This window comes from Dermochelys coriacea, chromosome 3 (genome assembly GCF_009764565.3).
Source record: "Dermochelys coriacea isolate rDerCor1 chromosome 3, rDerCor1.pri.v4, whole genome shotgun sequence".
Classification (NCBI taxonomy): Eukaryota; Metazoa; Chordata; order Testudines; family Dermochelyidae; genus Dermochelys; species Dermochelys coriacea.
Window position 1 is genome coordinate 175,073,405 of NC_050070.1, and position 20,828 is coordinate 175,094,232.

At 38.9% G+C, this 20,828-nt stretch overlaps 1 protein-coding gene and 1 long non-coding RNA gene across 7 annotated transcripts in view; both read left to right on the forward strand.

Annotated features, from left to right (window-relative positions):
• Nucleotides 1-20,828, forward strand: part of PLEKHH2 (pleckstrin homology, MyTH4 and FERM domain containing H2) — a 112,431-nt gene that overhangs the window by 44,896 nt on the left and 46,707 nt on the right. For 5 of the 6 annotated variants that reach the window (XM_038394642.2, XM_038394638.2, XM_043511876.1 and 2 more), the window contains 10 exons: nucleotides 1,361-1,543; nucleotides 4,111-5,093; nucleotides 6,423-6,498; nucleotides 6,958-7,052; nucleotides 8,965-9,109; nucleotides 12,776-12,912; nucleotides 13,961-14,071; nucleotides 15,358-15,444; nucleotides 15,951-16,109; nucleotides 19,344-19,424. In XM_038394642.2, the coding sequence (XP_038250570.1) occupies nucleotides 1,361-1,543; nucleotides 4,111-5,093; nucleotides 6,423-6,498; nucleotides 6,958-7,052; nucleotides 8,965-9,109; nucleotides 12,776-12,912; nucleotides 13,961-14,071; nucleotides 15,358-15,444; nucleotides 15,951-16,109; nucleotides 19,344-19,424 (2,057 nt within the window). The remainder of the gene's footprint in view (nucleotides 1-1,360; nucleotides 1,544-4,110; nucleotides 5,094-6,422; nucleotides 6,499-6,957; nucleotides 7,053-8,964; nucleotides 9,110-12,775; nucleotides 12,913-13,960; nucleotides 14,072-15,357; nucleotides 15,445-15,950; nucleotides 16,110-19,343; nucleotides 19,425-20,828) is intronic. The other variant, XM_038394639.2, reaches the window with a different exon arrangement.
• Nucleotides 1,948-3,488, forward strand: LOC122459535. Its single transcript, XR_006280295.1, has 2 exons — nucleotides 1,948-2,882; nucleotides 3,147-3,488. It is a non-coding gene; the product is annotated as an uncharacterized LOC122459535 (long non-coding RNA).

A 20,828-nucleotide genomic window follows, 5' to 3' on the forward strand; every position in this document is an offset into this window, starting at 1 on the left:
GCTGTGGGCTGGATTAAATGAAGCAGCGGGCTAGATCCGGCCCATGGGCCGTAGGTTCCTCACCCCTGCTCCAAGAGATCAGTGAGACACAATTTCTCTTTGCAGAAACCATTCTGGTTAGATCCTATCATATCAATGATCATGATCTTTCAGATTTTTTTATATTTTTAATTATTGTTTCAACCCATTTACCAGGTAATAATGTAAGGCTTACTGATCTCTATTTTCCCACAGAACTTTTTAAAATATTCCAGTTTTCTAGCAGAGTAGTTGTTTTTAATGAGATTGCACATTTTTGCTTGCAGCTCACCACCTTCATACTTCAGCTCCTTCAGTACTCATAGATGTATACCATTCAGGCCTGGTAATTTATTTTTTTTAAATGATCAATTTGTTCTAGCACTTTTTCTAACATCTCAATGTCTGATAGTATTTTGTCTTTATTACCAGAAAAGAGCAGGTCTGAGATAGGTATCATCCTCTGTGGTGAATTCAGATGCAAAGAAACCATGTAGCTTCTTAATAAGGTCCTTGTCTTCCTTAATTGTGCTCTTTATCCCCTGGTAATCCGGAAAACCATTATGTGTATTTCCTAAATGATTACTATTGTGGCTATATTTTCTACCATAGGGCATCTAATCCAGTTCTGCCTTTTTATCCAGCCATTTTGGGAGGGCTCTATCACAAAGATCTTGACAGTTTTCTCGTTTTACTCCTCTTTTCGTGTTTAGAGCAGCAGTTACCACTTTTTTTTTTAAAGATATCAGTTTATAGTTTTTTGTCACAGTTTCCTGGCTATGATTAGTTAACATTTTCCTTTTCTAGAAGAAAGTGACCTCACTTATTTTTAGAAAGGTTGAGGTTGTCATTAGGTTGAGCCTAATTTTAACTTTAGACCTATCCTTCTCAATTATCCCTTGAAAATCTTAAGAAATATGGTACCCATTTAAATCCTCGCATGTTTAAAGTTGGTCTTTTATCATGTTTAGCTGTATACTGGATTGATATGTAGGCTGAACTGCAAACATAATACCCAAGGTTATTCTGCTGTGACTATATAGTCACTATCTTTTTTTACTCTGTCTCTCAAAATACACCTTTGTGTTGTAAACATTTTAAAAGAAATAGTTTTTCTCCCCTCTTTACTTTCTAAAAGGAGAATCATGTTTCTTTAGTAAGTGGAAATTTAGTTTGCGAGTTTGGTATGGAAAGGATTTCAGAAAGGTTTTTATTTCTAATATCAAAATATTTAGTTCTATTAAGTTTTTAAAAATGATATCACTTAATAAGACTGTGTAAGAGTAAAACGTATTAGTATATGCCATGTTAATACTAAATTTATGAATTATTACACCTGCAGAAATTATGGGGAAGAAAAATGTCCCTTCAACACGTAAACCCGGGGAAGGCCAGCAACTAAGCAGTTTGACTTTTGGATGCTTTTTGAACAGAGCAAGAAGTCCTCAGCAAGCTATTCAATTTGATGAAATAAGCAAATCATCATGTAAAGAATCAGAATTAAGTGACGGTAATAAAATATTAGGTATTTAACCCTGATCTAATTTTATTCTGGAAGAAATTAGTGGAAAATTAAAATTGCTTTAAACATAGCTATATTCAGGAATAGTCTCCAAAATAGGACAAAAGAACTTCAGATAGGACACTGTGTAGCCTTTAGAAAAGGAGTACTTGTGGCACCTTAGAGACTAACAAATTTGAGTATAAGCTTTTGTGAGCTACAGCTTTTCACATTCATCTGTCTCTCAAAACAGTCTATTATTAAAAGAAAAGGAGTACTTGTGGCACCTTAGAGACTAACCTCTGCAATCTGCCATTGATAATAAATTTGTTAGTCTCTAAGGTGCCACAAGTACTCCTTTTCTTTTTGCGAATACAGACTAACACGGCTGCTACTCTGAAGTCTATTATTAGAAATCTTCTGATGTAGTATTAGTATATTGCTTAAATATTTTGCTGTGTGCATATGCTGATGGATCACAGCTGTAGCCTTTAGAAGAGGAGTTTGCTTTTGGGCCTTGCATTAGATTATCCCCATTTATTCTATAGTGTTCATTAATTTCAATAATATCAAAAAACAAGATGCAGCCCTATAGTGCAAAAGAAGTTGTAAAATTAACTGTAATGAGGAGATATACTCAGAGCTGTTAGTTGGACAAGAAAAAATAATGAAATCCATCTAAATAGATGTTTAATCTGTTTTCTAAATGGATATATATTACTTGATTTAAGACTTCATTTTATTAATTTTTCAGCTTAAACTTTTAATTAACATACTCTAGGTTGGGAGAGCATCTAATGGTATTAAGGCCCCAGTCTTACAATTTGATCTGCTGTGGCAGACCTTTATGACTCTGCAAAATTTCACAAGTCTCTGGGCTTTGCACAGGTGCAGGTCTCCACCCCTTTGGTTTCAACTGCAAGATTAGGATCTGACTTCCAAAGATTTCTTTTTAAAGATCATGAAGGAATGACCTAAATTAAATACTCACTCAAAGTTTTGCATTCACTTTTTCCATATGTTTTATATGTGAGCACTGCTGTCCTAATGTCAAACCCAACCTCAGCAAGATAAACTCAGTGTATTGTAATTTAAAATGGGTGAGATAATGGCTTGCCCTGAATACTAGCGCAAAGAAGCAGTAGCATAAGACACCTCATTCCCCTTGTGCCTGTGCACTTTACCACCATTTCCTGCAACTGCACCATCTTGAAACCATTCTGCACCCTCTCCCCACCACAATGTGCCCAGTGATATAGTTATGCCAATATGTTGGGGTGAGTACGCTGTAACAGATATAGACACAGTGTAGTGTAGTTCCTCTTTGTAGGAGCAGGGAGACAGTGGCTCCCTGAGAAAATAGGTTTCAGAGTAGCAGCCGTGTTAGTCTGTATTCGCAAAAAGAAAAGGAGTACTTGTGGCACCTTAGAGACTAACAAATTTATTAGAGCATAAGCTTTCGTGAGCTACAGCTCACTTCATCGGATGCATTTGGTGGAAAAATTTGGATGTTTTTTCCACCAAATGCATCCGATGAAGTGAGCTGTAGCTCACGAAAGCTTATGCTCTAATAAATTTGTTAGTCTCTAAGGTGCCACAAGTACTCCTTTTCTTTTTGAGAAAATAGGGTAGTTACTCCTGCTTCTTATTCCACATATGAAGTCTTAAAACATTGCTTGTGACATCAGATTTTCTTTACAGCTGCTAATTGTCATGTCCCAAATAGGAAATGAGCAGTGGGGACAGATAATATTTATATAGATGCTGTCATTCAAGGATCCTAAAGTGAATTACAAAAGTGGATAATCTCATTTTTTACAGATGAGGAAACTGAAGGACAAAGATTTAAGTGGCAGGGTCAGAAACAGAACCTACTCCCCAGAGTCCAAGTATCCTGTTCTAACCACTAGACAACAGTGCTATACACTAACTCTGAATGATCATGTTTTAATGTAATAATAAAAATGGGGGAAAGAGTTACAGACAATACAAGCAGAGTTATATCTGAACAGAATGTCTTTTCCTAAACATTTTCCATGAGACATCAGTGGGTCTTAAGCGTTCAGCACTGGGAGTGAAACAGTGGCATGCAGAAGGGATTTCTAACTATAACATAAACTCAGAATATTTTGAATCTTAATCTAATCTTTACACTTTTTCTTTCCTACATTTGAAAAGCTTTATAATCTTTAAGATTTATTAATGTGGGTAAGTGCATGTGTCCTCTTCAGCATAAAAATTCTCATATATCTGGCTTCTTTTAAAGTTTGGCATATCTTGCTCTCCCTTTTTGTTACATTCATCATTAGGATTCTTAGTTTTTTGGATAGACCACTAAATACAAGAATGGTTTCTGTTACAGTTCCTTGGTAAATGCCATTTCTACTTTCTTTCAAGTATATGTTCATCACTATCCCTATTGATATTCCAGAATATATGCAATATTTGCCTACAAATATTGTTTGTTTTTTACATCCAACAAAAATTAAATGAACTTTATAATCAGAACTGCAAGTTTAATGTAGTTAAATTGCTTTAACAGCTAATTTTATTAAAAGTAATTTTGTCAAATTCATGTATTTCTTTTCTAGAGAAAAAAATCCAGAAAACATCCCATGCTGTTCTTGCACATGAGAGCAATAAAGGTCAGAGGTCATTGCAACAAAGCTCCTGTGGATCAGAACAAAATAAAAATGCAAGAACAAGCTATTCATCAAAAGATATAAATAGTAATATATCAAAGAACTCATGCATTACAGGAAGTGACTGGAGCTCAGATGAGGATGAAAGAGGTAATAAAAGAGCAAAATCCAGGCGTGCATCTACTGTTTCAAGTCAGACATCTGAAGAAAGCACAAGATACAGCAGAATTGGGAGTGAAATGTATCTGACAGCCTCTGACGATAGTAGCTCTCTATTTGAAGAGGAGAGTTTTGCAGCTCAGAGATCCGAGCATAAAAAGCTGTATTCCTGGCAGCAAGGATCTCAGCGGAAAAGTCAGACCAATCCACTTGGAAAGAGCAATTCTGAGGCCTTAGGTAGAAAAGGCCAAGATAGCTCTTCAGATGAACTGAATAAAAAGTTTCAGTCTCAGAGATTAGATTATTCATCCTCATCCAGCGAAGCAAATACCCCAAGTCCAATTTTAAGCCCTGCTCTAATATCTAAGCATCCAGTCCTGACACCTTCAACAGATTCTCAGTGGGTGACACAATCAAATTCTCCATCAAATTTGCCCCCTCCAAAGTTATGGACTCCCAACGTTTTTAGTGTAAGTGTAGCACTGGCAAAAAAGCACTTAAGCCAACCCCAGCTGAGTTCCGACAGAGTGTCTGATAGAAATAGAAATGCTATAAGCATGGTACGGCCCTTGAGACCTCAGGAAACAGACATCGACCTGGTGGATGGGGAAAATACTGGCATTTTAGAGAAAATGGAGATTGATTATGATGGAGCATTTACCTATGACTCTTTTGAGGCAAAGAGTGCAGAAGACCAGGAGTCCAGTGATATATCAAGGAAGGCAATTAGCAACAAACCCCCTACTCCTCCTCTGCATCGATTCCCCTCCTGGGTAAATATAATTAAATATTTTTTACTGATTTAAATTAACTCACCTTGTTGCTTTTATTACACTTTTCTCTCCTGTACCTTTCTCATTCTCTGTGTCTGTGGTGGGAATATGATTTGTTGGCTTAACGCCAAATGAGATTATCTGCTCCTCAGAAGCAAGTTCAATTTTAATACCTATTCTAGGATCTTGTATTTTTTCCTCTTGCAGAAAAATATAGAATAAATCATATCAGTGAAATGTTTAAATTGCATACATTCAACAGCCATTCTCCTATTCATGGGCTAATGAGCTCTTGGCTTTTAAAATGCCATATAAAAATGTATGGCCATTTTTTTGTATGTAGAGAACCAATTTTTGAAAAAGTCGTATCTAATTTTCATGTGTTCATTTGTGTACACACAGCTAGATAATGACTCTAACCACTGACCTTTTTTTATGACCATAGAACTTAGGAGTCCTGGTTCCAAGTCCTTTGCTCTTAAAAACTAGGCAATACAATCCAGGCCAATAATTTGTGAATTAGATAATTGTAAATATAGTTTGGCACAACAGACCATATTTAAAGAAGTTTTTAGTCCTGTTTGTTGTTCGGAGAAATTTCTCAATCTGTAGTAGTAGTAGTAATTCACTGATTACGGAAGGAATTTTACACTTCCAGTGAGATATTTAAAACAAATTGTTTTAACATATAAGAGAATTACTATACAAATTTTACATCATGACACAAGGGGTCAGACTTTAATAATTTGTTTTAGTCCTCTCCTTAAAATTATTTAGTTCTGAGCCAGCTCCTTCAAGCCTGAGAATGTAAAGTCTTCTCTTGCCAATGATTTATCTTGTTATGCCCACCTAGTGCAGAATCTGAAATCATAGGGTAATACAAGTACCTGGCCTGTTGGTACTGTGGGGTTAGGTCACAGATGAACTATACTTTAATGTTACTTTAACAGTTTGTGCATGTGAAGTTTTTTCGTTATGGGTTTTTGCTACCATAGTTTGAAAAGCTTTTGGAGAAAAGCTACTTCTGTAGCCTCCCTTTGTAGATAACTTCTAGTCTTCTAGTATAGAATGTCCTCTCCCAGTTATTCTTTGAGGAACTGATTTTAGTATTCAAAACAAGAATTCCCTAGTACACAGGCAACAGTTGTATGAGAAGATTGAAAGACAACTGGTCTGGTGCGTGGTGTAGACAGCATCACATTTCAGCCACCACTGATAACTCTGCTATATCACACATTTGTAGCACTGTGAGGGCAAAGAGGAGGTTTGAGGAAGAAATACCTTTCATTTCCTAATATCTACAATAAAACATCTCTCCTTTTATGTTAGGAAAGCAGAATTTATGCTGTAGCCAAGTCAGGTTTACGAATCTCTGAAGCTTTCAACATGGACTCTTTTAACAAAAGTAAGTGGTTTAACAACAGCCAAAATCCTCTGCTTACTGTAATTTATAAGGGGCCAGTTGTCCCAGGTGCCTCTAAAATATGCCTTTGAAGATTTCTTTGGATTTTTTCTTTAAGATATGGTAAAACAGATTTAACCTTTTAATTATTTCTATCACCTATTCTTGAATGCTTGCCTCTTAAATACAAATTCACTATAGTCCTTAATTCACTGTAACTTTCTTTGGAATTCTTGCTGAAGATTATATAACCAGACATCAAAAGAGAGAATGTACTTACATTACAAAAAGACTAGTGGTCCTAATTATGATTTTCTCATAACCCATTACTCCAGTATAATTTAGGAGTAACTGTAGTGAAGACAATAAAGCTACAGGGGTGTGACATCAGAATCCACCAAATGTTTTAAATAATTTTGGAGGGTAATTTTAAAGAAATGTGTTTTATGCTATGTATTTCAGGTACTGCTTCTATAGCTTCATATACCATATCTGGACTATACACTTCTTTGATATACAAGAGCATGACCACTCCAGTCTACACAACTCTGAAAGGGGTAATCTTATTGTTTAAAATAAAGTTGTGTGAAAAGCCATACTGTTAGGCTCCACATTCAAGAACTTGGCATTTTATGCTTGATGGCACTTCGCCAAATTTGTCATAAGATCATGTTTAGAGACCGTAAAAAATCCAGAAGTAATGGAAATGTCAAATGTCCAGAAAATAAATTATTTTTGCTTATAAAGTGTTACAAGCCTGTGTCCATTTTTGTTGTGGCCCTTACTGGTTTTCCCAGGACTTGTTAATTATTGAAAGTGCTGCATTGTGTGCAATGCTGTAATTACAAATTTGGATCTAGAAGGGTCTTTGTGTCAACCCCAAAGCTATTTTTTTCAGAAGCTTGCAGAATCTAATCAGAACATTATTTGTTTCCTGGCAACCTCTTGTAATTTGAAGAGATTTTCTGTTTTTAAACAGAAATGATATAATAAATAGGTGTTGGGGGGGGGGTTCAGTTGTATATTACTACTTATGTGCTGAATCCTGGGGCCCAAGAAAGAACTGCAGTCCAATCTAAATGCAGTGGAACCAGTAGAGTTCCTGTACTGTGCAAAGGTAATGCAGATGCTGAGAGTCCATAAAGGCCACCCTATCCTCCATATGCCATGGAGCTGTGCCGCATGAGAGTTTTATCCGCTGTAGCATGTGGAGGAATTTGGGGTGTGGCAGGGCAGACTGCTGGGATGTGGCTATATGACTCGTGGACCTGAGGTAAATGGGAGCCATCATCCAAACCCTCCCCCTCCATGAAAGGCTGCAATAGGATCTGTGAAGTGTCTCCACTGGCATTTTGTAACCTAGGACAAGGAGGGCTGATTGCTACAGATTTGTTGCGACTGATTGCCCCCTGCAGAAAGCCCATTACTTGCAGTGTAACTATTGTATGTACAAGATCATATCATACAAAGCCAAATATTGTAATTGAGCAGAATACCCTTTCCTGATGAAACTGGCAGAACTAGGGTTGTCAGGTGTCCAGTTTTCAACTGAACACCTGGTTGAAAAGGGACACTCCCCAACCCAGTGAAAATGAGCAAGTGAGGGTGGGGAAGAGTGAGCTACAGCGGGAGAGGATATGAAGTGTGCTGGGCAGGGCCTCATAGAAGGGGCGGGGCAAGGGTGTTTAGTTTTGTTTGGTCAGAAAGTTGGCAACTCTAACAGACACACATGCTGCAAAGGCAGCATTAATGTGTGTCTGTATTCTGTCAAGGAGTGACCCCACACACATCCTGCTGTGCAAACGATTCCTGCCAAGAACAGGAGTCATCTCTACATGGATGTTTAATGTTGGATCAGTGGCTGCCTCACATTTAGGCCTGCCTCAGAACATTCTCTCAGTGTTAATTTCAGCCTCACCATAGTTTTGGGGTAGCCAACCTCCACCTCAGTCTGCCGGAACACAGGTTCTCCAACAGGCAGTAGTGCACACCTTCAGCCAGAACTTATACCATAGGTGGCTGCTAAATCATGCCCTGTGAGTTTTATTTGTAAAGTGAAATATACTCATCCTCGTACTCATGTTTTCTTGTTGGTGCACCAGAGAGAAAGTTTGGTGGGTCTTGGGGCACAAGGTAAAGTTTAGGTATTTTTAAGCTGGATTAATTTGCATTTTTGTTTGTTTTTACATCTCTTGTAGTAGTTGGCCTAGTAAGATTTCCTGGCAACAATGCTAGTGCCAATAATTTTAATTTTTATACACCCTTTATTGTGGATCATGTGTATATAATTGGTGGTAGTGATTTGGTTTGGTTTTGCTTTGTTTTAATTGTTGCAATTAAATCTTTAGCATGGTAGGCATCTATAGTGACTGTTGCAGCAGTAGGCTGTTTTAAAAGCCAATAAAAATAAATACATCCATAAAGTATATTTTGCCTAAAGTTTCAAAGAATGTGTGTTAATTTCTGTAGAAAGCAACTCAAATAAGCAACAGCCCATTCTTAGATGACTCTTCAGGATCAGAGGAAGAAGACAGCTCCCGATCCAGCTCGCGGACCTCAGAATCAGACTCTCGAAGTAGAAGTGGCCCAGGTAGCCCCAGGGCCATGAAACGAGGTGGGCAAAAACCATAAAAACAAATATTTTGAGAGGCTTAATATGATTTTGGAGCATGTGCATTGTTTATTCTTCATATCAATTTATTTCTCATTTTTAAAATATGGTTGCCTTGAACATGGATCTAGCTCGTTTGTTATACTTTTCACACATTTTCCCAAAGCTGAAACCAAAGCAACCTGGCAGGAGAATGGGCAGCTTTCCTTTTTTTTGATTACCAATACTTTATATATATTTCTAAGGCATTGCTGTAGTATCATCTTTCATTTGAGGGGAAAGATGACTTTGTGATTAAAGCACAAGGTAGGGTGTCAGGGGATCTGGGTTCTGTTCTCTGAAGAGTCATGGATTTTCTGTGACCTTTGACTGTAACTAGGTGGAATAAACTCAGCAGAAAAAAAAATAGTGAGAGTCAGCAAAATCTTTTCCTTAAGTTTATAACCCAAAAGTAATAATTTAACCTGATCAGACAGCAGAGGAATTCAGTGTAGTTCTTTGATCTCTAGTGTGAGGCCCACCTTCTTAAAGGCATTCTCCATCCTCTCTGTCTCTAAAGCAGTCAGTTTTATAGTGCGTCCCATGAGACCTGTGCTAAGAGAGGAAGAGGCTGAACTGAAGTTAGTCACTGACACACAAGTGTCCATTACCCTCCATGTGCTTGTGCTTTTTCCCCCTCTGCAAAAAGGGAATAGCATTTACCTACCTCACGGGTGAAGTGAGCCTTAATTTTCTATTGGTAAATTGCTTTGAGATGCTCGGATAGTATAGTGTTACAGATAGCAAAATATTGTTATTTACTTACTCTGATTGGACAAGGTCAGTTGCTAACTAACTAGAGTTTCACTTATGTCACACATGGGCACATGTAGTCAATGGATTAACAGAATTTGAGTGCTAACCACAGGCCCCTATTAAGTTTCCCCAATAAACTCTGCCTTGCATAGAATGTATACAACAGTCTTGTTTTCTAGAATTGTCCTTAACCTAATTCTTTCTCTTCAATTTGGTTTGGTTGGTTGGCCCTCTGATAGGGGAAAGAGAACACAATTGTTAAAGCGCTCCTATTGTGGCAAGTATTGAAGCCCTCCCTGACTGGGTTTGTTTCTCTCATACCCAATTTCTCTACCATGCCAAGTTCCCCTAAAATATCAGGCTTATTTGCACTGATGTAGTTACATTGATGTAGCTACACCTAAGCTGTGTCGGTGCAAATCTATGCTGCAGTTGGATTGCACTAGTGTAAAAGGGCTTAAGTCTTTCTCCCACTTCCTGCCAGACTTATCTTTGCTGATGGCTAAATTGATACCTGTCAAAGCTTTGGGCCTGAGTTACTTCTCACACTAGTTTCTACACCAATCTAACTTAGTTGAATTAATTAGAATCACTGCGGATTTACAATATTGTAGGCAATCGTGGAATCTGGCCTATTGTTACATGCTGTCTCTTTGGCGACTCAAAAAGATAGCCCTGCATTGTTTCACATTCAGAAGTCTTTCTTCACAGCCCTGAGCATGTGTTCTTATTTATAATGCATAATTTGAAGATAATGGGATTGCACAGGTAAAACTAAGGGTATATTGGCCTATGGTATTATAATTACTGATATTATTTTAGGAGGAAAGAGCCCAGCTTGACTCTCAAAACCCAGATGAATTTACAGGTCTGGAAGTTACAAAAACAATATTTTTATTTTTAAAATCAGCTAATATTTTATGGAATTAATCAAACAAAATAAACAGAATCCTACAGTTCAAATGTTACACAGTAACTCTTCCGAGTTGAACAGTAGTTTTAAATAAATCTTTTCAAAAGGAAACTTTCACATTTGGAAATGAGTGTTTTTTCCCATTATGATGAATAAGCAAAGAGTTTGTTTTAATATTAGTGAATCATTAAGGGCAAAAACGGGATGTGGTTTTTCATAGAAGCAGGTGGACATGGGCTAAAACTTGTTTTTATTCTGAAACTGGATTTGAATACACAGTTTGTTAGCAGGAAAAAATTTGCACAGGTTCTTATTCATAATTGACATAGTACAAAAATTCCCCACATTCATTGCGAGTCAAAGAAAATAAGAGTGGCAGGGAAAGGCAACTTAGACAGCCCATCTACAATCTAACCACATGACAGACCTTTGGGCAATTCATCTGCCATACAGGCAACTACCTGAGAGAACCAGATGATAAACAAAAGAAGGAAAGAAAAATCATTTATACTTTAGCATGAAGATCCCACACTTGATCACCAAAAAATAGACAGACTTAATATGATGTACAAAAATGCTAGTGATCTACTGCAGAACTCTTCAGTGTGGTGATTTAACAGAACTTATTAAATTTGATGGCATTTAAAAGATATATATGTAAACAATTAAGTGTTTTAAACAAGAGATTGTAAATATTTTCTTTCATAAGTCATTTAGTAGCCCCATTTGATTCTAAGGAATATGGGCTTCAGTGTGTTTTGAGTAGAAAATTAATATTTGATCTATGGCTGTTGAAATGGAGGTTTTATGGAATCACAGAAATACTTCCTTTGGAATTTTGTTCCTTTTGAGAGAGAAATTCTCCTGATATCTTAGATATCTCCTTAGATATCTTAGCTCTTAGATGAAGCAATGACAACAGGATGTGGCAGTGTTATATTTTTGTTTCTTACTGGAGTATTTGCACACATTTGGAATAATTTTAGTTTTAATTCATAACTAACAGCCTGTTCATATTGTGAATCCCCGTTTCATGGTTTAATTCAATTTGATTGAGGTGCTGAGGATCACTCTCTTATGCACATTGTCAGAGAGATGGAGTTAGAGAACACTGTTTCTGAAGATTAGAGAATGACACAGAGACATTGTCATATACACTGAACCTGATTTATGGAAGTGAAGAAATTAATGATGGGCTGCTGGCAGCCTTAGGACTGCTCTAACTTGTGGTCTGGCTGCAATGGCTCTTGGGTGCTCTCCACTAGCTGAGAATAGCTAAAATGTGGCTCTGGCTTGCTCCTTATGCTGGGGGCTGTAGAAATGGAAGGATAAAATTTTTGCAGCAACTCTACATCATTTGGGAATCCACTTATGCTGTAAAGTATTGTCCAGGAGTTTCTACAGCATTCTAAGGACCCTTTACATTGCTGCAGTTGCACAGAGGAACCAAGAATCGATCCCTGTAAACTTCAATGGCTGCAGATTTCACTTGAAAGTCAAATAAGCCTTCCAAAGTTGATGACTTACAGTAGTCTATTTAAATAATTATTTTCCAGGAGCTGAAAACTGTAGACCATGTGAGGAATTTTAATTTATCCCAATATATCTTCTGCTTTGAGTTCAGATATTAAGTTGAAATTTTAAGAATATTTTACAACCAGTAAATTGCTTTTAATCACGTTCTTGAATGTAACATTTTTCACATTGTGCTTGGCATTCTTTATGTTTATATGCCAGGAGCATTTCCAAATTCCTAAATAAACACTTTGTTATTACTTTTAAGGAATTTACTTACACTGCTTGATATTCTCATCAAAAATATTTAATTCCCCCAGAATGCTATTAATATTTTAGTTTGTCAACAACTCCCAGCTCAGCTGTTCCCTCCATACCCATGCCCGATTTCTCATGTCTAAAATATGATGGCAAAGAAATATACATTTGGCATCTTTTTTGCTCAGGTGTGTCTTTGTCTTCTGTGACCTCAGAAAGTGACTATGCTATTCCCCCTGATGCCTACTCAACAGATACAGACTATTCAGAGCCAGAGCAGAAACTCCCTAAAACCTGTTCCTCATCTAGTGATAATGGAAAAAATGTGAGTACCAAAGTTATGCAAAGAATAATAGTATTTCTTCACACCTAATGTTAACAAAGCCCAGTACTAAATTTGCTTGGCACACAGTGTAATGGTTACAAGTAGCAATGTGTTCAGATTCATTAAATGACCCATATGCTGACTGTAATAAATCAGACACTTGGGGTGACCTATTGTGTGTAAAATATCTAAACACAGCATAAAAGAACCAGGTTGGGTGTACAGAGGGGCAGCAACAGCAGAGACCCCACTAGAGAGTCAGATGGGGAGAATTACGTACCACCATGTACACAATACAGAAGATGTCCATAGATGGGGTGTCTGCAACTTCCTCACATAGGATGTGGGGGACTGTGAGCATATCAGATGTGTGGTCAGTGGGTCCGCATGCTGCACAGATCACAGAATCCAAACCCACAGTGTGTGGTAACGGGTTGCAACTGTATTCCTCACTACTGCTTGTATTAATGATGGTGGCCTGGGTATCCAAGCAGCTTGGCTGATTGGGGATGAGAACCATATCCCTCAATTCCTGACACTTTTCTCAAAGAGCAAAACCCTGAGCTTTATTTTGCTGGAGTTTGCACTAAAGATGTGTTTGTGTGCAGCTGCGGAATTACAATTCTCTGGGGCTGTTCAGTAGGTTAGGCCAGAAGTTAGGGGTTGAGCATATATATTTTTAAAATTACAAGCTTTATGTGGAATGTTTTTATAATTATTTAATGAAAATGTTGTATAATGCTTAAAGCCTGGGTCTGGGAATCAAGAGTCCTGGGTTCTGTTCTTACCTCTTATTGTGCAAGAAGAGTCCTGGGTTCTGTTCTTAGCTCTTATTGTACATCAAATCTCTGTACCTCTGTCTAACTGTAAAATGGGGAAATTACTTTTTTTCTCTCTCATCCAATCTTAATGCATGTAAAAACTAGATCTTTCTACTATAAAAAGGTAAAGTATTGTAGTAATTATTTACCATGCAGGCATTTCTTCCTCTGGCAAAATACCTTGTTATAATATATTACATACCTTCTTTTTTTTTTTAAATAATCAGGAGCCATTGGAAAAATCTGGATATTTGTTAAAAATGGGTGGCAAAGTAAAAACCTGGAAACGACGATGGTTTGTGCTCAAAGGTGGTGAATTATTGTACTACAAATCTCCGGTGAGTATGAGTAATGTGTTTGCTGTTTAGTTCCTGATTCCTCTAAATGACTCTAAAATTGCCAGATGAAAAAAATTTTTTTCATTTGAATATATGAAATTAAACATTTCATAACAAAGGGCCCAGTTCCTCAAAGTGTTGAGCACACTCAACTTTTATCTTATGGGATTTGAGGGACTGTACCTGCTAGGTCAGGGATGGGCAAACTTTTTGGCCTGAGAGCCACATCGGGGTATGGAAATTGTATGGTGGGCTATGAATACTCACGAAATTAGGGGTAGGGATGCGGGAGGGGGTGAGGGCTCTGGCTGAGGGTGTGGGCTCTGAGGTGGGACCAAAAATGAGGAGTTCAGGGTATGGGAGGGGGCTCTGGGTTGGGGTACAGGGGGAGAGGGCTCTAAGTTGGGACTGAGGATGAGGGGTTTGGGGTACTAGAGGGGGCTCCAGGCTGGGACCGAGGGATTCGGATGGTGGGAGAGGGATCAGGGCTGGGGCGGGGGGCTGGGATGCAGGCTCCAGCTGGGGATGCGGGCTCTGGGGTGGGCTAGGGATGAGGATTTTGGGGTGCAGGAGGGTGTTCCGGGCTGGGACCAATGAGTTTGGAGGGTGGGAGGGGGATCAGGGTGTTGGGGCACAGGGGGGAATGAGGGCTCTGAGGGAGCTAGGGATCACAGGCTTAGGGTACAAGAGGGGGCTCTTGGCTGGGATCAAGGGGTTCGGAGGGCAGGAGGGAGATCAGGGCTGTGGCAGGGGATTGGGTCTCGGGGGGGAGGGCTCAGGGGTGCAGGCTCTGGGTGGTGCTTACTGCAAGCAGCTCCTGGAAGCAGTGGCATGTCCCCCCTCTGGCTCCGAGGTGCGGCCAGGTGGCTCTGTGCACTGCCCCGTCCACAGGTGCCACCCCTGCAGCTCCCATTGGCTGGGAACCATAGCCAATGGTAGCTGCGGGGGTAGTGCCTGCAGACAGGGCAGCGTGCAGAGCCACCTGGCCATGCCTCCACATATTATGTAGGAGCTGGAGGGGGTCGAGCTGGAGTGGGAGTCATGTCGGCTGCTTCTTGGGAGCCGCGCGGAGCGGGGCAAGCCCCTGACCCTGCTCTCCAGCTGGAGCGGGGTAACCCTGATCCTGCTCCCCGGCAGGAGCTGAGGGCCAGATTAAATGGTCTGTTTGCCTGCCCCATCCTAGCTACTGGATGCTTCCAGTGATCAAGTATTAAATGTGTTATACCAGTATTTTATTACTATTACAGATGAATAATCCTTTTTTTTCCACCCATTCTTTCACACAGAGTGATGTAATTCGAAAGCCACAAGGTCAAATTGAGTTAAGCATATCCAGCCACATTGTAAGAGGTGATGGAAAACAAACAGTTCAGGTGCTTCCTTGTCTCCTTTTATTTTTAGAGGGTCATCTCTTTCCACCCTTAAAAGTGACCCTTTCTCCAAATATATCTCCTTTTTGGAGGCAGTCAGTGCCCTCCATCTGAGGGGGGAGGGATTGTTTCAATCATAGAAACTGGAGATGGAAAAGACACTCTAGGGTTATCTTTTTCATATTCTTGTGAAGGTAGGATTGTTACCTGTAACCCAGAGGGAATGGCTTTGTGTGCCAAGCACTCTGAAACCACAGATTCACATGCCACCAGTTGTGATTCCAACTTAGGTAAAATGAATTCCATGTAATTTACTATAGGGGGATCTTTCAAATGAGATCTCAACTATGGGGCCGTCTGCTCTGCATGGCCATTAAGCGGTTCTACTCTGAAAAGTGACAGTAAAAATGTTGTGAATATTTTGTATTTGTAAATAGGTGTATTGTTTTAAATAAGTTGAAATGCATCATATTCCTAGAACTGAAGGCATCTTTTCTGTCACTATTTAGTTGATCACAGAAAAACGAACATACTACCTGACTGCAGATTCGCCAAACATCTTAGAAGAGTGGATCAAAGTACTGCAGAATGTTCTTAAAGTTCAGGCTGCTAGTCCACTTTTCATACAGCCTGATGTGAAGCCAGCCATGAAAGGATTGCTGACCAAGGTAGGGACACTTATTTCCCTAACAAAGTATTTTTTTTATTGTTGTTTTTTAAAAAAATTTCTGCTTAATATCTCTAAGTGAAAGAAGGCAACAAGAACTGTATAAAACACATGTACTAAGCTAATTTTAGTAACCAGTCCTTCCATTGACGTCAGTGGCAAAACTCCAGTTGGCTTCAACAGGAGCATAATTGGATCTTTAACAGGGCCTTCTTTGTACAGTAGTATCTAAGTTGGCTGCAGTATTTGGCATTGACCCTTGTGTGATTTTGCAAAAAGTGCTGTTTGAGGGACACCCAGAATTAAAGTCCAAAAGTACATGTATTATAAATATTTAGCATAAGAGTAAATAGATTAAAATAGACATGCTATTAGGTTTGCATCTCTTACAATGTGAATAAACCAGAAGGACTGCCTTCTTCTCTTGTACCATAATAAAAATCTAAGGTGGCAAGTCTTTTTTTCATTTGGCCACTTGATTCACTACCTTCCATGCTGAATTCTGTTTGCACATCATTAGGGCCCTGATTCAGTACATGCCTCAATTTAAACATTTGTGTAAGAGGGACTCTCTCTTTTTCAACATCAGCAGTCAAAACAAGATATTTCAAGATAATGAGGATAGTGTGTGGAGTGAGGGAATATACTGTGGTAACATTAATTTACTCATCAGATTTAGATGTTGCTCTTGGACTGTGTATCATTAATGTATTCACAGGAATGTAGAAACTGTTGCAGTTTACCAGGGGCTTCACCTTTAGGTTCTCCTCTGATCTGTGGACAATGAAACACCTTCCTACTTCTTATTAAATATGCTATATGTTTGTGTATTGGTACTAATGGAAAAGCCCTTAATGGCAGAGATTCAGCTGACAATTGTCTCAAGGGAGTATACATGAGATGGGGATAGCTAGAGATCAGCATGATCCCGTCATGTACATGCTCCTGATGCCACCAATATCAGGGTTGGGTGGAGATGTGGTGCAGGACCTAGTTCTGCACTAGCTGTGTACACCTTTATGTCGGGAAAGTGATCAGCTGGCCAGATCGAGCTGTTTTCCTGTCCCTTTGCACCTCCAGAGCAGCATAAAGGGCTGGGGCACAGCAGAGAATCTGACCCAATCTATTTACCTAGTAATCAGAAAATTAGGCCAATTTTTTTTTTAAAATCTGGGTCTCACACTCAGCACCTCTGGGGGGGAAAAAAATCAGACTGCTCATTTTAAGTACCCTAAACATGGATGTAGGTAATATTAGTGTTTGAAAATTTTGAGCCTAGTACCTGAAGTACCAGGTTGCGGCTTTGTGTATTTAGGATAGCAAAGTCAATGAAAGTGTAATGTTGGTCTATAAGGATGTATTCTAGACCTTCCTTATTTTTATCATTTGATATGCAGATTCTCTACCCTGTTGGAATTCAGTTTAGTGTTACACTGTGGTACAAACTTCACTTTCCATTCTTAATTTAAAATAGCTTAAATTTAAAGATGAATCAATTCTTCTGTCACTTTTAACAATAGCGGTTTCACAGCAAAGTGCCTCCTCCTCAGCGTCATCGGTATTTTGTACTTATGAGTATAATTGGTTTGCTACGACAGCCTACTGAAGCCTTCCAGCAATTAACTTTTACCAAGGCTTGTTCAAATCCATGAAGGGTTTTCTTGTGGTGGTGGTGGAATTTGTTTACAATTGTAATTTTAAAGCATTAACAGAACAAGAGGGATTGGTTTGCTTTTATAGGTTTAAATTAGAACTGTAGCTTTTCTTTTATTCTTGTTTAATTTCCTTTACTTTTACAGTAAGGCATAGATTCTTTTAATATTTCCATTAACATTTATATAAAACAGATTTTTTAGGATTTTAACTTTTTTTTAAATTGATGGTAGACCAAATGCTGTCTAATTCACAAAGCAAACATGAAAAAATAGAGATGAACAACTTTTTTCTCTACCTATTTTTCAGGTGTATTTGTCTTATAACTATACTAGGTACAAACAAATAAGATTTTCAAGTTCATGGTTTCATGTATACAGTCACTTCATATGCTCTTCTAAAACCAGCTGCTTTTGGTCATAAATAGAATATCAATGACAGTAGATACTTATGAGTGAATACAAGACTGTCTTACCTTATTTAGAAATATAAAGTTTTGAAATACTGAATTAAAAAGTTAACCATTGAGCCAGTGTAATGATTTCCCAATTAGGTCACATCAATGAAAGGTCATCCCTTTATTTCAGTGATGTCAGTGAGAAAGCATTATGTTTCACTGCTCTGTCTGAAAAAAATTGTACTGCTGTCTTATTCTTTACAATGGTTTAATGAGAATTGAAGAATAGGTAGGAATGAGGAAACTCTGTCCTAATCTGTGCAGTTATGGGACAATAACCTTACTGCTAGAGACTGTTCTATAATGTTTTTCCCCATTCAAAAAGCTAGAGATGCCACTTCATAAGTGGGAAATAAAGGGGAGCTTCATTTTAGCTCCCATGGCTGTTGTGTTATAACCAGACTTCTTGAGTGCTAGATGCACTCACTTAGCACTACCTTGTGCTAATTTACTCAATGGACCTGGGTGGAAGTAGGCAACAATGCACTTAACTCTCAGTTATCCCACTCCATTCACCAGCCAGTTTTCATCTCTTCAAAGGAATGATGTTAGTCAAAGTTAGCATGGGAAGGAATCTGATTTGGTGATTAAAGCAGAGAACTCGGTGGTCAGGACTCTCAGCTTCTACTCCTGACTGTTGCTGACCTATTGTGTGACATAATTTAACCTCTCTATGCCTTTGCTTTTACTCCTCTGTAAAATGGGGATGTTAAGACTTACCTTCCTCATATGGGTTTTGATACTTAATTTTCATGAAGGGCTTGAAAATTCTTGGGTATAAGGCACTATAAGAGTTCTAATTATCATTAGTTGTAGTAGTTTGAGTGTCCCCTCCAATTTTTATTTCCTCAGCTTTTTCTATGTAGGATCTGATCCAAAGCCAATGGAAAGACTACTGCTGTCTTGAATGGGCTTTGAATCAGGCCTGTTATGCTTTAATTCTAATGCCTGTAATACAGAAGTCATGCAGCTTCAAATTTTTATATTTATGTTTTACAGGAATTCTTTATTCTAGCCATCAGAATTCTGAGAAATTGAAATATGTATTTAAGCTTCACTGGTTGGGCCCATCTCATAAAGTTTTACATTAAAAATAATTTGTACTTAACTATATTGTAATTTCAGGTGAAACATGGATATTCCAAAAGAGTGTGGTGTACTCTGATTGGAAAAACTCTTTACTATTTCCGTAGTCAGGAAGATAAGGTATGTCTTTCTAATGATTAAAATAATGTGACTTGTTTGCTCAGGACTCTCAGGTGAATGAAAGACAGACACTAGGGTGGATTTTTAATCGAGAGGCTGCAACTTTATTAACTAACACTGGTTATGAATAGTATATGCCTAACCATGTCACGCCAGGCATTTAATTGAGCCTCGTGCAGGGTTACAGGCTCCTACCATAGAACAAATAACGAGGGTAAACTCTTCAGCCTGCCACCCTGGACTTAGCTCACTTCTAAGTTCTCTCACCTTTCAGCCCGAGGGGGGTTCAGGGTACTAAAGGAGGGTACTAAACTTCGGTCTACAAAGACTTCAGGTCTCCTCTTCTCCTTACAGGTCCACCAGCATAAATCTTCAGTCTCATTGATCTCTGCAGCTGGCCCTTTTAGCCTTTATCTGCCCTGTACTTCAGTCTCATGTTGCAACAATCTGAACCTTCCTATATTATCCCTCAATATACAGACATCCAGGTCGTCTTCTTTACCCCACTTGTGCCTTCACAGTGCTGCATGGAAAGTGAAAAACCCATGGACCACTGCCAATTATTTGGCCCAATGGGGAAAAAATCCTTCCTGATTCCAAGATGCTGTGGGTTTGACTGATTTGTCTGTTTTTTGGGAGCACAGTTCACTGTCTACAATTAAGGGAGGGCAGGGCACCTATTGAGTTCCTGGGGTCGGGCAGGGCAGCTGAAGAGGCAAGGGACTCAGGATGACTGGGGGAAAGTTTTGGTTGTTGGGAGGGGGAGTGCAGGGGCCAGTCAGCTCCCACTCTCCCACAAACATCCAGTGGGATGCAAGAACCCAAGGAAGAAGAGGGGCCCGGCTCCTCCATCTATGGTCACATGTTTTACTCCGTTCCCCCATTCTGAAAGTGATGCATCCATTTTTCTGGTCCAACCAGTATTGCAGCTCATCGCCTGTTGAGAGGGGGAGCATTTCTCAGAAATATGCCCCTCCCCCGTTCTGGGGCAGTGCGTTCTCCCACTGGTCTGACCAAACATCTCCATTGCTGAGATGGAGAATGGGGATTTCGGTGATATCTGAGCAGTCTTATTGTTAACCCCTGAGTTTTAGTATATTTTATTTCACTCACTTCAAACCTAATTAAAGTTAAACTCAATAGCCAGTTGACTGTGTATTGACTCCATTAAATCATTAAAATAATAATAATAGTAGAAGCAGCACAGAGAACCTCCATTGTTACTTCCGGTGTACATATACGTTATCCTTCTAAACAAACATGTAACCATGTCAGGCTTAATAGCAATTTCACTGGGCTTTAGATCTGGCATATTGTTTTCTCCATCATCCTTCCCTTTTTTTTTCTTCTCCCTGTTGCCTCCTACTGTTTGTTCTTGATTTAGGGCCAGATCCTAGCAACACT